The following is a 14,442-nucleotide window of genomic DNA, read 5'->3' as shown; positions in this document are numbered from 1 at the left end:
TGACGTGTGTCTTTTGTTTCCATTTACTGCATCAGGAAGCCCAAAACACGTCTGATATGTGTGTGCTAAATATGACAGTGTGATACTGAAGAATGGTTAAAGAGCTTTTGACAGCAGTACTCGCACTCCATGTGGCCCAGTACTCGTGTCGCTCGCACCCGCTCTTCAACATGTTTGGCCAGGTGGTCTTCGAGGACAAACAAGAGCCATCAGAAGCTGACATATCTCCCGGCCCCTACATGTTTAAAACAAGAGTCATCAGAAGATGACATATGTGGCTCCCACATATTTGAAAAGACAAATTATCTGACAGTTACTTGATGTCTTCTTAGATTAACTTTGAATCGTTTCCTTGGAGTCATGAAAAATATAAATGTCATATATCTGTAAACAGCAAAAGGCACCACTTCAAGATCTCTCACATATATCTGCCAAAATCTGTTGAAATATATGAAATGGTTTTCGAGTTCTGCTCCGGAAACGAAGCCCATTTTGAGACAAAGTCCGAAACGTATCCGTGGAAACCGAGAAAATGATAAATTACAAAACCCTGTACATAGCAAAAGGCACCACTTTAGGGTCTGCCACACATATCTACCAAGTTTTGCTGAAACATATTGAACGGTTTTTGAGTTATGCTCCGGAAACGAAGCCCATCCCTCCATTTTGAGATTAAGTCCGAAACGTTTCCATGGAATCCAGGAAAATAATAAATCGCAAAAACCTGTAAACAGCAAAAGCCACCACTTTGGGATCTGCCAAACATATCTACCAAGTTTTGCTGACAGATATTACAAGGTGTTTGAGATGTGCTACGGAAACGAAACACACCTCTCACTTTTGAGACAAAGTCTGAAACGTGTCTATGGAAACCGATAAATGAACAAGAGTCATCAGAAGGTGACATATCCCCCCGGCCCCCACATATTTGAAAGGACAAATCATCTGACAGTTACTTATTTTGTTATTAGACCAAGTCTGAATTGTTTCCATAGAATTCATAAAAAATATAAATGCCATATATCTATAATCAAACGTCAAGATCTCTCTCGTATATTTGCCAAGATCTTTTGAAAGATATGAAATGGTTTTCGAGTTGTGCTCCGGAAACGAAGTCAGCAACGTGTTCATGGAACTGAGAAAATAACACATCATAAAAACCTGTAAATAGCAAAGGGCACCACTTTGGGGTCTGCCACACATACCTACCAAGTAACACTGACAGATATTAAGAAGTTTTTGAGTTCTGCTCCGGACACAGAACACACCTCTCACTTTTCAGACTAAGTCCGAAACGTATCCATGGAAACTGAGAAAATAATAAATCACAAAACCCTGTAAGTAGCAAAAGGCACCACTTTAGGTTTTGACTGATATATCTACCAAGTTTTGCAGAAAAATATTGAAAGGGTTTTGAGTTCTGTTCCGGAAACGAAGCCCATCCCTCCATTTTGAGACAAAGTCCTAAACGTTTCCATGGAAACCGAGAACATAATTAACCACAAAAACCTGTAAATAGCCAAAGACGCCACTTTGGTGTCTGCCACACATATCTACCAAGTTTTGCAGAAAAATATTGAACGGTTTTTGAGTTCTGCTCCGGCAATGAAGCCCATCCCCCCTCCGAAACGTTTCCAACTAAAAGATAAATCACAAAAATCTGTAAATAGCAACAGAAAACTCTTTAGGTTCTGACTGGGACATCTACCAAGTTTTGCAGAAAAAATATTACGGTTTTTGATTTATGCTGCGGAAACGAAGCCCGCCCCACCATTAGACACCAAAACTTTCCATGGAAAAACAACACAAAAAATAAAAATGCCAAAAATCTGTACATAGCAAAAGGCACAACCACGGGATCAGATTATTACATCTATCATTTTTGGGTCTAATAATATTGATCGGTTTGTGAGTTAAGCTCTGAAAACAAAATGATTACAGGTGGACGGTCGGACGGACAGACGAGGCGTCGTCTATATCCCCCCGCATTATATGCGAATAATATAAACCATTCTTCGGTATCACACATTTATATCTTTATCAGAGCTTTATTTGTTCCCCGGCTAAAAAATCAATGTGACTTTTTCAAATATTCTCAAACCATCCAACCAAAGGTTTCGATTACTGCGGGATGGGACGAACAAACCCAGGTCACTAGTATACAAAGCCAACAATAGGTAGGTATGACGTACTCCAGAGTATCTTCCTCAAAGAGCCAGGACTCCGGAAAGAAGGACCTCAGAATGGGATCTTCAATCAAGGCACTGTCCGCGGCATCTATTGAGAGTGAAGAAGCTCCACGGGAAATGCTGTGCTCTGAAAAGATAGTTAACAAGTGGTCACACATTTGATGTTACAAAGAGCTTATGAGTCAGCCTACACCTGAACAAGGAGCATTTATATAAACACTTATTGGCACCAGTATGGTGAAAATTAATCTACTGCCGTGTGATTTGTTGGTTGGCTGGTGTGTTGTTGAACACCGTAATCAGCCAAATTCCAGCTATATGGCGGCGGGTTGTAAATAATCGAATTTGCTCTAAACAATCCATTCACAAACAGCATGAGAATGGATCTACTCAATTGGGATACGATAAATATGTCTACTAAGTCAAGCGAGTCTGACCATCCGATCAGATTAGTCGTCTCCTAAAACAAGCATCGGTTACTGAAGATCAGTTCTTACCCGGATCTTCGCGGGCCACGAATGATTCGCGTGACTGATTTGCGTGAGGAATAATTCAATGTTGGTCGATATACAAGGGGATGTCAATAAGTTTTGAGCCTTGCATAGAAAAACACAATGGGGTATGAACCACATTTATTTTTCAACATAGTCCCCTTGTGAGTCAAGACACTTGTTCCATCTTTTCTGCCAGGCGCTGATGCCATCTCTGTAGAAGGTGCCTCAGTAGCAGCAATAAGCTCATTATCATCCTGAAATCTACGACCACGCAAGTGTTTCTTGAGATTTGGGAACAGATGGTAATCACTTGGTGCCAGGTCTGGAGAGTAGGGGGGATGCGGCAAGATTTCGTACCCGCATTCCTGGACAGTAGGGGCTGCAACGCGAGAGGTGTGTACTGGAGCATTGTCTTGATGTAGAAGAATACAACGTATGATCTTGCCCCCGCGCTTCTCCTTGATTGACTGTCGCACTTGCCTCAACATGTTAGCGTAATATTCCCCATTCATTGTTCTTCCTTTTGGTAAGTAATCTATGTGGATGACGCCTTTGCTATCCCAGAAGACTGTCGCCATTACCTTCTGCACTGATCTGGAGGCTTTGAATTTTTTGGTCCTGGGAGAAGTGACATGTTTCCATTCCATGGATTCTTGTTTGCTCTCAGGATCATAGTGGTGGATCCAGGTTTCATCACAGGTTACTAGCCTAGAGTGAAAATCTTCTGGATTCTTGTTGTATCTGGTTAGCATGGAGTTGCATATGGTGACCCTTGTTTGCTTCATTTGATTCTTGGCACCCATCTTGCGCACACCTTAGACGTGACGCGATGTTCATGAAGAATTGTCTCGATGGATCCGTGTAAAATGCCTGTGGTCTCCTCTAACTCGTGGAGTGTGATTCGACGATTTTCCAGCACAAGTCTATGCACTCTGTCAATGTTTTCCTGACTAGTGCTTGTTGTTGGGCGACCTGGACGGGGGTCATCTTCAAGAATCTCTCTACCATGCTTAAATTCACTGACCCATCGTTTGATGGTAGCAGATGAAGGGGAAGACTTCCCATAAACTGCTGAAAACCTTTCTTCAATGTTCTTCGCCGAGTTTCCTTCAAGAACTAAAAACTTAATTACAGCTCTATACTCAATTTTATTCATTTTCACTGCCGTGAGGGGGGGGGGGGTCTCTTTCTGTCAATGTGAGCTGTTCAATAACTTCTGACAGTAGGATACCAAAACTTATGTATCACATCAGCTACACCCCAAGGTTCAATGCTGTGACACCTGGGTATGAAAAATGCTCAAGGCTCAAAACTTATTGACATCCCCTCGTAGATGAGACGGATATCTACTCTGCCTGGACACGCGAAGAGTGACTCTCTGTAACGCTACTTACACGTGAAGAGTGACTCTGAGTGACCTTACTTACACGGGAAGGGTGACTGTGTGACCCTACTTACACGCGAAGAGTGACTATCTGTGACCCTATTTACACGCTAAGAGTGACATTCTGTGACTCTACTTACACAGGAAAAGTGACTCTCTGTGACTCTACCTGCATGGGAAGTGACTCTCTGTGACTCTACTTACAAGGGAAGAGTGACTCTCTGTGACTCTATTTAAACGCGAGGGGTGACTCTCTGTGACTCTACTTACATGGGAAGAGTGACTCTCTGTGGGATAATTCTGTGTGACTGTACTTAGACATGTGGGATCACTGTGACTGTACTTACTTGTGAGGGGTAATTCTGTGTGAATGTACTTACACGTGAAGGATCACTATCTGAGACTGTACTTACACTAAACTGACATTACTCTGTGTGGCTGTACCTACACGTGATGGATCACTTTGTGTGACTGTATTTACTCATGCGGAATCACTCTCTGTGTCTGTACGTACACGTGATTCATCACTCTGTGTGACTATACGTACATACGTGGAATCACTCTCTGAGTCTATACTTACATGTGAAGGATCTCTGTGTGACTGTATGTAGACATGAGGGATCACTCTCCGTGTCTGTACGTACGTGTGAAGGATCACTGTGTGACTGTATGTAGACATGTGGGATCACTCTCCGTGTCTGTACGTACATGTGAAGGATCACTGTGTGACTGTATGTAGACATGCGGGATCACTCTCCGTGTCTGTACGTACATGTGAAGGATCACTGTGTGACTGTATGTAGACATGCGGGATCACTCTCCGTGTCTGTACGTACATGTGAAGGATCACTGTGTGACTGTATGTAGACATGAGGGATCACTCTCCGTGTCTGTACTTACATGTGAAGGATCACTGTGTGACTGTATGTAGACATGCGGGATCATTCTCCGTGTCTGTACTTACATGTGAAGGATCACTGTGTGACTGTACGTACATATGAGATGAAGGCTTAATGTGACTGTACTTACACGTCAGGGATAAGCTCACCCTCATAGAACTTGTCTCTCACGGATAAAGGATACACGTGTCACTCTCCGCGTGTCATTTCATGTGACAAAATGTATACAGCTTTGCTGTGGTCTCCACATATAAGTGTTGTAAGAATATATATTTACCATACAGAGGCACATACGTCCTTGTGCGTTCTCCATACATCAGCTTGAACCCCGCAGCCTGTGGAGAAAAGGCCAGCACAACGTAAACTGATGTTCAGTCGCGCCTCGCTACTCTTCGCAAACGTGAGACACAGTAATGCTTATACCTTTCACTGCTGACGAAGATCAGTGACAACGAACTGAGCGGTCTCGTTAGTGAAGTTCGTTAAAACGTAGTTCGTATAATTTCGTTTAATCTAAATCATCTTTCAGTCTAAAAATCTTGGCTCAATAAAACAGAGCCTACAGTGCACAAGCTATAAAGTCCTCCTTGAGTACTGTGACAATTTATCAAACAACCTTCAGTTACCTCAAAAATCTTCAAACTATTCACTGCGGATCCAGAGCCAGACCCGAAGTCATGACGGTCAAGATCCTCAAACATCTGCCAAAGACAAAATCGTACGAGAATTGGGGTTGTAGTGATGGCAATGGCATAAAATGTAGCGAGTGAGTGGGCGAGTTGGATATATATATGATGAAAAAAATGACACATGTTGAATTGTAACAAAATGTACATGAAAAACAATCAAAAACCTATGCCTGATTTGATACTTATCTAAAGTGCTACAAACAAGTACCCTGGTCCAACAACCACCGCATTTGATTTTAACCCGTATCTTCATGGGTTAATTACGGGTATTAATGCCTGGTGGTGTCATACAAGTAGTAGTTGTGCTGTAAGTATAGTTGTAACTGCGGCTGTAGGTGGTGTGTGTAAGTATAGTTGTAATTGGGGCTGTAGGTGGTGTGTCTAAGTATAGTTGTAATTGGGGCTGTAGGTGGTGTGTGTAAGTATAGTTGTAATTGGGGCTGTAGGTGGTGTGTGTAAGTATAGTTGTAATTGGGGCTGTAGGTGGTGTGTGTAAGTATAGTTGTCATTGGGGCTGTAGGTGGTGTGTGTAAGTATAGTTGTAATTGGGGCTGTAGGTGGTGTGTGTAAGTATAGTTGTCATTGGGGCTGTAGGTGGTGTGTGTAAGTATAGTTGTAATTGGGGCTGTAGGTGGTGTGTGTAAGTATAGTTGTAATTGGGGCTGTAGGTGGCGTGTGTATGTATAGTTGTAATTGGGGCTGTAGGTGGTGTGTGTAAGTATAGTTGTAATTGGGGCTGTAGGTGGTGTGTGTAAGTATAGTTGTAATTGGGGCTGTAGGTGGCGTGTGTATGTATAGTTGTAATTGGGGCTGTAGGTGGTGTGTGTAAGTATAGTTGTCATTGGGGCTGTAGGTGGCGTGTGTATGTATAGTTGTAATTGGGGCTGTAGGTGGCGTGTGTAAGTATAGTTGTAATTGGGGCTGTAGGTGGCGTGTGTAAGTATAGTTGTAATTGGGGCTGTAGGTGGCGTGTGTAAGTATAGTTGTAATTGGGGCTGTAGGTGGCGTGTGTATGTATAGTTGTAATTGGGGCTGTAGGTGGCGTGTGTATGTATAGTTGTAATTGGGGCTGTAGGTGGCGTGTGTATGTATAGTTGTAATTGGGGCTGTAGGTGATGTGTGTAAGTATAGTTGTAATTGGGGCTGTAGGTGGCGTGTGTATGTATAGTTGTAATTGGGGCTGTAGGTGGCGTGTGTAAGTATAGTTGTAATTGGGGCTGTAGGTGGCGTGTGTATGTATAGTTGTAATTGGGGCTGTAGGTGGTGTGTGTAAGTATAGTTGTAATTGGGGCTGTAGGTGGCGTGTGTATGTATAGTTGTAATTGGGGCTGTAGGTGGCGTGTGTATGTATAGTTGTAATTGGGGCTGTAGGTGGCGTGTGTATGTATAGTTGTAATTGGGGCTGTAGGTGATGTGTGTAAGTATAGTTGTAATTGGGGCTGTAGGTGGCGTGTGTATGTATAGTTGTAACTGGGGCTGTAGGTGGCGTGTGTAAGTATAGTTGTAATTGGGGCTGTAGGTGGTGTGTGTAAGTATAGTTGTATTTGAGGCTGTAGGTGGTGTGTGTAAGTATAGTTGTAATTGGGGCTGTAGGTGGTGTGTGTAAGTATAGTTGTCATTGGGGCTGTAGGTGGTGTGTGTAAGTATAGTTGTCATTGGGGCTGTAGCAGTGGTGATAGCACTACTTCTAGTAGTAGTTGCAGTACTAGTAGTAGTAGCATTGCAGTAGTAGCAGTACTACTACTAGTAGTAGCAGTACTAGTAGTAGTAGCAATAGTAGTAGTAGTTGTAGCAGTACTAGCATAGCAGTAGTAGCAGTACTAGTTGTAGTAGCATAGCAGTGGTAGCAATAGCAGTACTAGTAGTAGTAGCAGTACTAGCAGTAGTAGCATAGCAGTAGTAGCAGTACTACTAGTAGTAGTAGCAGTAGCAGTAATAGTAGCGGTAGTACTGAATGAGTGAGTTTAGATTTACACCGCATTCAGGGATGTTCCACCTATATGACGGCGATATGTAAATAATTGATTCTGGAGCAGACAATCCAGTGATCGTCATTAGATTCGATCTACGCAAGTGGGATACGATGAAATGTCAACCAAGTCAGAGAACCTGAAAACCTGATCCCGTTAGTCACCTCTAACACAAGCATGGGTTACTGAAGGTCAATTCTAGACCGGATCTTCACGGGTTCTGTTGTAATAGTAGTATTGTTTGGCATGGTTTTAGCGGTGCAATCAGATCAGCAGTCGTGAAAGTAGTGACTGTCCGCTGGCTGGTGATTGTACAAGGTGCAGCAGTGCCTAATGTTGTGCCGGTTTAGATGGTAGAGGTGACAGTAGCTGTTGTTGGTTTCATCAACGTATACTGGGCATTGTCGTGTTAATGTTGTTTGCTTTTAACGCGCACTCAGCCCTATTGCAGCTTCCTTTGCAGCTTTCTGTAAATAATAGAGTCTGCACCAGACAACCCAGTGATCAACGACATGAGTTTTTGGGATACTAGCATGTATCAACCAGATCAGGGGGCCTCACCACCCGATCTCGTCATTCATCTGTTACGACAATCATGGGATTCTGATTAGATCAGTTCTAACCCGGATCTTCACGGGTATGTTTTATTACTGATCACAACTCGATTTCTATACAGACGTTGTATGTTCACTCTGTCATTCACTCAGTTTCTGTCTGCATCGTAGCACTGACAAAACACAATATGTACCTTTTTTCTTGTCAAGGATTTTTCAAATTTTAGCGTGTAGACAGCTTTGTCCACTGCCATCAATCCAACGCGCATGTTCGCCCCGCCGGACAAACTTATCTGGCCAGTTTCTTTGGGTTTGTAGGAATCTTTGTTCCCAACTTTGCGAATCTGAAAACGTACCCTTTAAAATGTACAAACATACGTATAAAGAATGCAACATGCAAGATCTCACACCAAGAATGTTGTTTACACATACTATAACCATGTGAGAAACGAACCGGTCCATTCTGTGCACCTGTGCAATAATCCTTATGTAATGCCAGACAATGTGACATTATTTGGTGCCAAAGTAAACAAGGCACAGAAGGTCGCAGATATATAAGGCGCAGTCGGAAGATTTAAACTATATCTATGTTTATCTATAGAAAACATGCTTCTAAAATGTACATACCCTTAGTTCCTCCCTACAAGAAGTCTTCATAAGAACGTGCTTGGAGTCAGCCACCATGTGTTCGGAAGCAACGTAAAACACAATGATCCGGGCACTTGGTACCATGTCGTTCAGAAACCTTCTCGGGATTGTTCTGATGTCATGACCGTTCGTGCCAGAAGTGTAACTTTCTCTGAATACCACCTTGCCACGAGAAGACACCTAAAATGAAAGAAAAACTTTCCTAATAACACATGTAAAGGGGAATTATATAATAATTATTTTGGTTGAGAAATTTGCACTGACATCATCTGATTACAACAGAAAGATTTACAAACTACGATTCAAATGCAAATGAAGGGGGATCTCGATGTGCAGAATTTGGGGTGCCGGAGAAAAATGATCATGGTTTGAAATAAAAGATCTCCTGACCATGTGTTGAGATGCATTCAGCATCACATTCTTACTTGTGGGACAAATCGTGTCATATTTGCATCATACCGTGTTTTCATCACACATCAAGTACAAGAGTAAGCAGAAGATGAGATATCCCCCCCCCCCCGGCCCCCACATATTTGAAAGGACAAATCATCTGACAGTTACTTGATGATTTTTTAGACTAAGTTTGAATCGTTTCCATGGAAAAAACATGAAAAATATAAATGTCATATATCCGTAGACGGCAAAAGGAACCACATCAAGATCTGTCTTATATATGAATTTATTATATATGCCAAGATCTGTTGCAAGATAACAACTGGTTTTTTTAGTTCTGCTCCGGAAACTAAGCCCATCTCTCCATTTTGAGACTAAGTCCGAAACGTTTCCATTGAAACCGAGAAAATTAATAAATCACAAGAACCTGTAAATAGCAAAAGGCACCACTTTAAGTTCTGACTGATATATGTATCAAGTTTTGCAGAAAGCTATTGAACGGTTTTTGAGTTCTGCTCCGGAAACGAAGCCCATCTCTCCATTTGAGACTCAGTCCGAAACATTTTCATGGAAACCGAGAAAATAAGAAATCACAAAAACCTGTAACTTCCAAAAGGCACCACTTTAGGTTCTGACTGATATATGTATCAAGTTTTGCAGAAAAATATTGAACGGTTTTTGAGTTCTCCCCACTCCACCATTAGACTAACACCAAAACGTTTCATGGAAAAAAATAAAATAAAAATGCCTAAAAAGCTGTAAATAGCAAAAGGCACAACCATAGGTTCACATAATTATATCTCTCAATTTTGGTCTAAAAATATTGAACGATTTTTCAGTCATGCTCCGGAAACAAAATGATTACGGACGGACGGACGAACAGACGAGGCGTCCACTACATCTCCCCCCCCCCCCCCCCCCCCGCATTACATGCCGGGGGTATAAAAAGAAAATTAGAAAATGCCCACTTGTCAAACAACGTCGACAATGGTATTTTGAAAATTTAGTCATGCTATTATGATGATATAATTAATATGATGATTCACAATGTGTCAGATTCACAATGTGTCAGATTCCACTCATGAAGCGAACGCTCACGACACTGTTCCTTTTATTATCATGGTCAGTATGCACTTAAGTCACTTTCAAAGTATACAAACTAATCATCAGGGTTATGTCTGCATCACTCACCATGATGAAATACAGACCGGGAGATCCATGATACCATACATGGACAGGTAAATCACGATTCAGCTAAAACGGAATAAGAAAGCATTCATTTCTTTAGACATATATTTGTGGAAAATTATCATGTACAATGCGAAGGCACAACGTCAATACACAGAGTGTTTCAAGACAGCCACGGTTCCACAGTAATTCAGTGTGGTTTCACGCCGTTTCTAGCAACGTCCCCACAACAACTGGCTCAAGATGTGTTAGGTGGAAGGACACATCTCATTTTTCAAACTGACGATTTATACTATTTGAACATTGTGTAGAGACTGATCGTTTCAAAATTGGAAAAAAAACCCCAGGTGGATGGGGTCATGATAATATGCTACATAAAATGTAAGGGGCAGCAAAATAGTGTTCAGTCCCAAATTCATTTCACACAATCCACCCCTATATCTTTGAAGACATTTACCATTCTTCATGCCATCAAGCAACTGACACGTGGACATACAATGTCGACGCCAAATATTGACCAGTCTCGAGGAAGCAAACTGAACTTGGCGTAAAAAGTAAAACAGCAGGATGGATGTGGTCAGATATCTGTAAATAAGCAACACAATCAGCTGTTCACTAACGAGTAAATGAGTATCGTTTTACGCCGCTTTTTGCAATATTCCAGCAATATCACGGATGCGTGACAGCACTAAATGGGCTTCACACAATGGATCTCTGCGGGGAATCGAACCCGGATCATCGGCGTGATGAGCTTTATACCCAACAGGCTAGCCCACTGCCCCAGGAAACAACCATGGTTCTCATCCACAGACTGATACATACCGGCGGTTTCTCTGTTACTTCAATGACAATATACTGACTGTTTGATGACCTCACGGGTTTCACCCTCAGCAGTTTTTCATCCAGGGGGTGACCTTCCGGTTGGTACTGAAATCAAATGGCTGTTATACTGGGAAACATCGTCATAGCTTCCTCAAATTATAACACACAATGTGTAATTGTTGGTTTGCTGTTTACGCCGCAGCCGGCAACGTTTCAGCTGTATGGCGGTGGTCTGTCAATAATCCAGACTGGACCAGACGATCCCGTGAGCAGCATTCTACGCAATTGGAATTCGATTACATGCGCCATCCATACCTGACCACCAGATCCCGTTAGTCGTCTTTTATGACAAACATGGGTTGCCGAATTCAAACCTCCTCTCATTCAACGTATGCTTGAGTTACATGCGCATGTATCAACAGATGATCGCTTCAAAAGTACGTGATCAAATGCAAAACGAAAACCAGCAATTGGCCATGTGACAAGCATTAGTTAGATACTGCCGTGTGATAATTAAGAAATATGGTCATATGATCCGCGAATTTTGCATAGGTGACGTGATAATGAATATGGTAACATAATAAACAAAGCATACAGTCATATGATAAATAAAACTTTTGTCATACGACAAGTTAAGCGTTTGTTCATGTGACAAGTAAACAGTTATAAGGTAAGCTAAGCAATGTAAGCTTGAGGTCATTTTGTGATTTCACGACGTTTGACGGAGTAAAGCAAACGACACGGTATCAAAAAGGGGATCAGCACCTGACAATCATCTGAAATACACGAGAAGCACATCCTCACAGCATCTTCACATGTGTAAGGGTGGACAGATAAAGATACATAAGACTGTCGCAGCAGCATGGGTGAAAAGGTGGGACCATTAACCAGATAGACGATAATGCTTGGTATATATTACTTGACGCAGGTGACAGACTTGAGGCACTAATCCATCATGCCCAATATAGAGAAGAACTGTTTGTGAATGAGTGAGTATGATTTTACGCCGCTTTTGCAATATTCTAGCAATATCACTCCGGGGTACACCAGAAATGGGCTTTACACATTGTGCCCATGTGATGAATCGAACCAGGGTCTTCAGCGGGACGAGCGAATTCTTTGGCAATGAGGCTACCCTACCGCCCGTGTTTGTGAAGAACCGGTGCATAAAACATACATAGTGTATTCCAAATAACAAAAAAAAAAAAAAAACCAAAGAAAAAAACGTATAAAAATACCCGAAAGGTCATGTCGCCGCTCTCGGGGGCAATGTAGGTGCGACTCGCTCTGCCTCTGTTATCTGACGTCAACGTTGTCGTCTCCTCCCCTGGCGTCTTAACGACGACTATGGGCACGTTTTTGGCAAAGCTGCCGTCGATATTTGTAATTTCCATCTGGGGTACAAAAAAGAGGACTCATCAAAACCATTCATGAAAATAGACCTACACTGGGGTTGACACAGATCTTATCAAAATTATTTTTCTTATTGTATATTTTATACCTCGGAGAATACACAGTTTGAAAGAGAGTGTTAGGTTTATCGCAACTTTGTATTGTACTTTAGTAATCAAATTCGGAATTGTGTGACAGGAAATACTCCCCCTTCCAACAATTACAATCAAATCATATGGATAATTTCTTTTGAACTATATCAGAGGTTTTACCTGAACTGAATGATGAGCAACTGTCACTAAGGAGTGTACTTGTATTCAGGTATGTTAGAAGGTGTACACACTCGGCCATAATTCCCACTCTTTCCTATTTTGTATTTCTGTTTACCATAGATTATCTAAAGGTAACATTGTCTGAGAAACATTACATTTCAATGTTTTAATATTGCCATGAGTCATGCGTAAGTGAGTGAGTGAGTGAGTTAGACTTTAGGCTCCTCCAATAATGGTATTTCAGTTACATCATGGTGTGTCAGCTCACACTGATAGGAAATCCAGATCAAAGTCTGCTGCTGGCAAACCAAGAAACTTAAACAAGGAAACCGGGATTCGAACTCTTGATCATAAGTCTAATGCGCACGTTGTGCTTATAGAAGAACAGTCATGACATGTCGTTAACCTTTCTCAGAGATCATATTACCTCAAACGTGTATGGAAGACCGGGTTGGTAGTATTTCCTTTCGTTGACGACAGTAAGTATGTACGGGTACGGTGCCATTGTGGCTACTATATACTCCTCCCGCACAACGTTGTTGGTGCTTTCTTCGGTCACGTTGATCTTTGCGTAGATGGTGAAAAGCTCAGTACTAAGACTTCTCAATGCCTCTGTATCTTTCATTTCGTTGTCATCAATGACGACGTCGACTTGTCCAGATGCATTCAGCTGCGAACAACACAGGATTTTGGATCAGTTGGTTACATCACTATCAGACTGGGTTCAGCGCTGAGTTGCTGAGATGGAGGACCGATTCACTGCCGATAACACGACTACATCCAAATTCAAGTGAGTGAATCTGATCTCCCGCCGCCTTTAGTAGTATTCCTGCAATATCTCAGCGGTAACACACGACATGGGTTTGAAATATTGCGTCCGAATGGGGAATCGAACACGGGGCTTCGTCGTGACAAGCTAATGCTACCCAACGCCTCAAACACCACACGCTGTGTCTGGTGACGTGAAATGAGACCTGGGCGTCACCTTTACTGTTTTACTCATTTAACGTCGTGCACCCACGTGTCTACGGGTTGCATGGATGTGCACAAACTAATGCCGGATATATTACAGTGGAAGATGGGCCTGAGATTACATGCTGGTGTTGACAACTTGCCGGACTGGACAGATGCCGGTTTTGACAGCTTCCACTGTATAGTGCCAGCGGGGTGAGATGTACTGTTGTACAACACACTGTCTCACCTGATACTGAAGATTATTCATAATAACTAGGTCCAAATCAAGCAGTCTGGCCACAAGAGACATTGACACTCGTCCACGAGTTGGTCTGCCATACATGTATCTGAAAACGTCGTGCAAAAAGTTGAATATCATGATTTCCTGACATTTTGTTATTGTGAAAAGACATACCTATGAGTAGCGTGAATCTCCACAGAAAGTTTTAACAAGTAGACATGTGGTCTCACCTTAGGCAAATGGGTTTGTTCAAAATGACACCTATTCACGCAGCACTGAATGGGTACCCGTTGGGATAGGTCATAAGAATGTTAACCTTCTAACGTCTCCCAGTCAGCTTGTATTAACCGGGG

At 42.2% G+C, this 14,442-nt stretch overlaps 1 protein-coding gene across 1 annotated transcript in view; it reads right to left on the bottom strand.

Moving 5' to 3' along the window:
• LOC137258998 (complement C3-like) overlaps nt 1-14,442 on the bottom strand; it is a 52,697-nt gene that overhangs the window by 28,079 nt on the left and 10,176 nt on the right. The window contains exons 8-17 of the mRNA XM_067796700.1: nt 14,096-14,195; nt 13,322-13,564; nt 12,469-12,624; nt 11,231-11,335; nt 10,412-10,474; nt 8,807-9,007; nt 8,374-8,523; nt 5,593-5,667; nt 5,244-5,301; nt 2,193-2,316 (exon numbers count right to left, since the gene is read on the bottom strand). Of these exons, the coding sequence (XP_067652801.1) occupies nt 2,193-2,316; nt 5,244-5,301; nt 5,593-5,667; nt 8,374-8,523; nt 8,807-9,007; nt 10,412-10,474; nt 11,231-11,335; nt 12,469-12,624; nt 13,322-13,564; nt 14,096-14,195 (1,275 nt within the window). The remainder of the gene's footprint in view (nt 1-2,192; nt 2,317-5,243; nt 5,302-5,592; nt 5,668-8,373; nt 8,524-8,806; nt 9,008-10,411; nt 10,475-11,230; nt 11,336-12,468; nt 12,625-13,321; nt 13,565-14,095; nt 14,196-14,442) is intronic.

This window comes from Haliotis asinina, chromosome 12, assembly GCF_037392515.1.
Source record: "Haliotis asinina isolate JCU_RB_2024 chromosome 12, JCU_Hal_asi_v2, whole genome shotgun sequence".
NCBI lineage: Eukaryota > Metazoa > Mollusca > Gastropoda > Lepetellida > Haliotidae > Haliotis > Haliotis asinina.
Note: the sequence above shows the minus strand (reverse complement) of the source record. Positions and strands in the feature narration are given on the sequence as shown.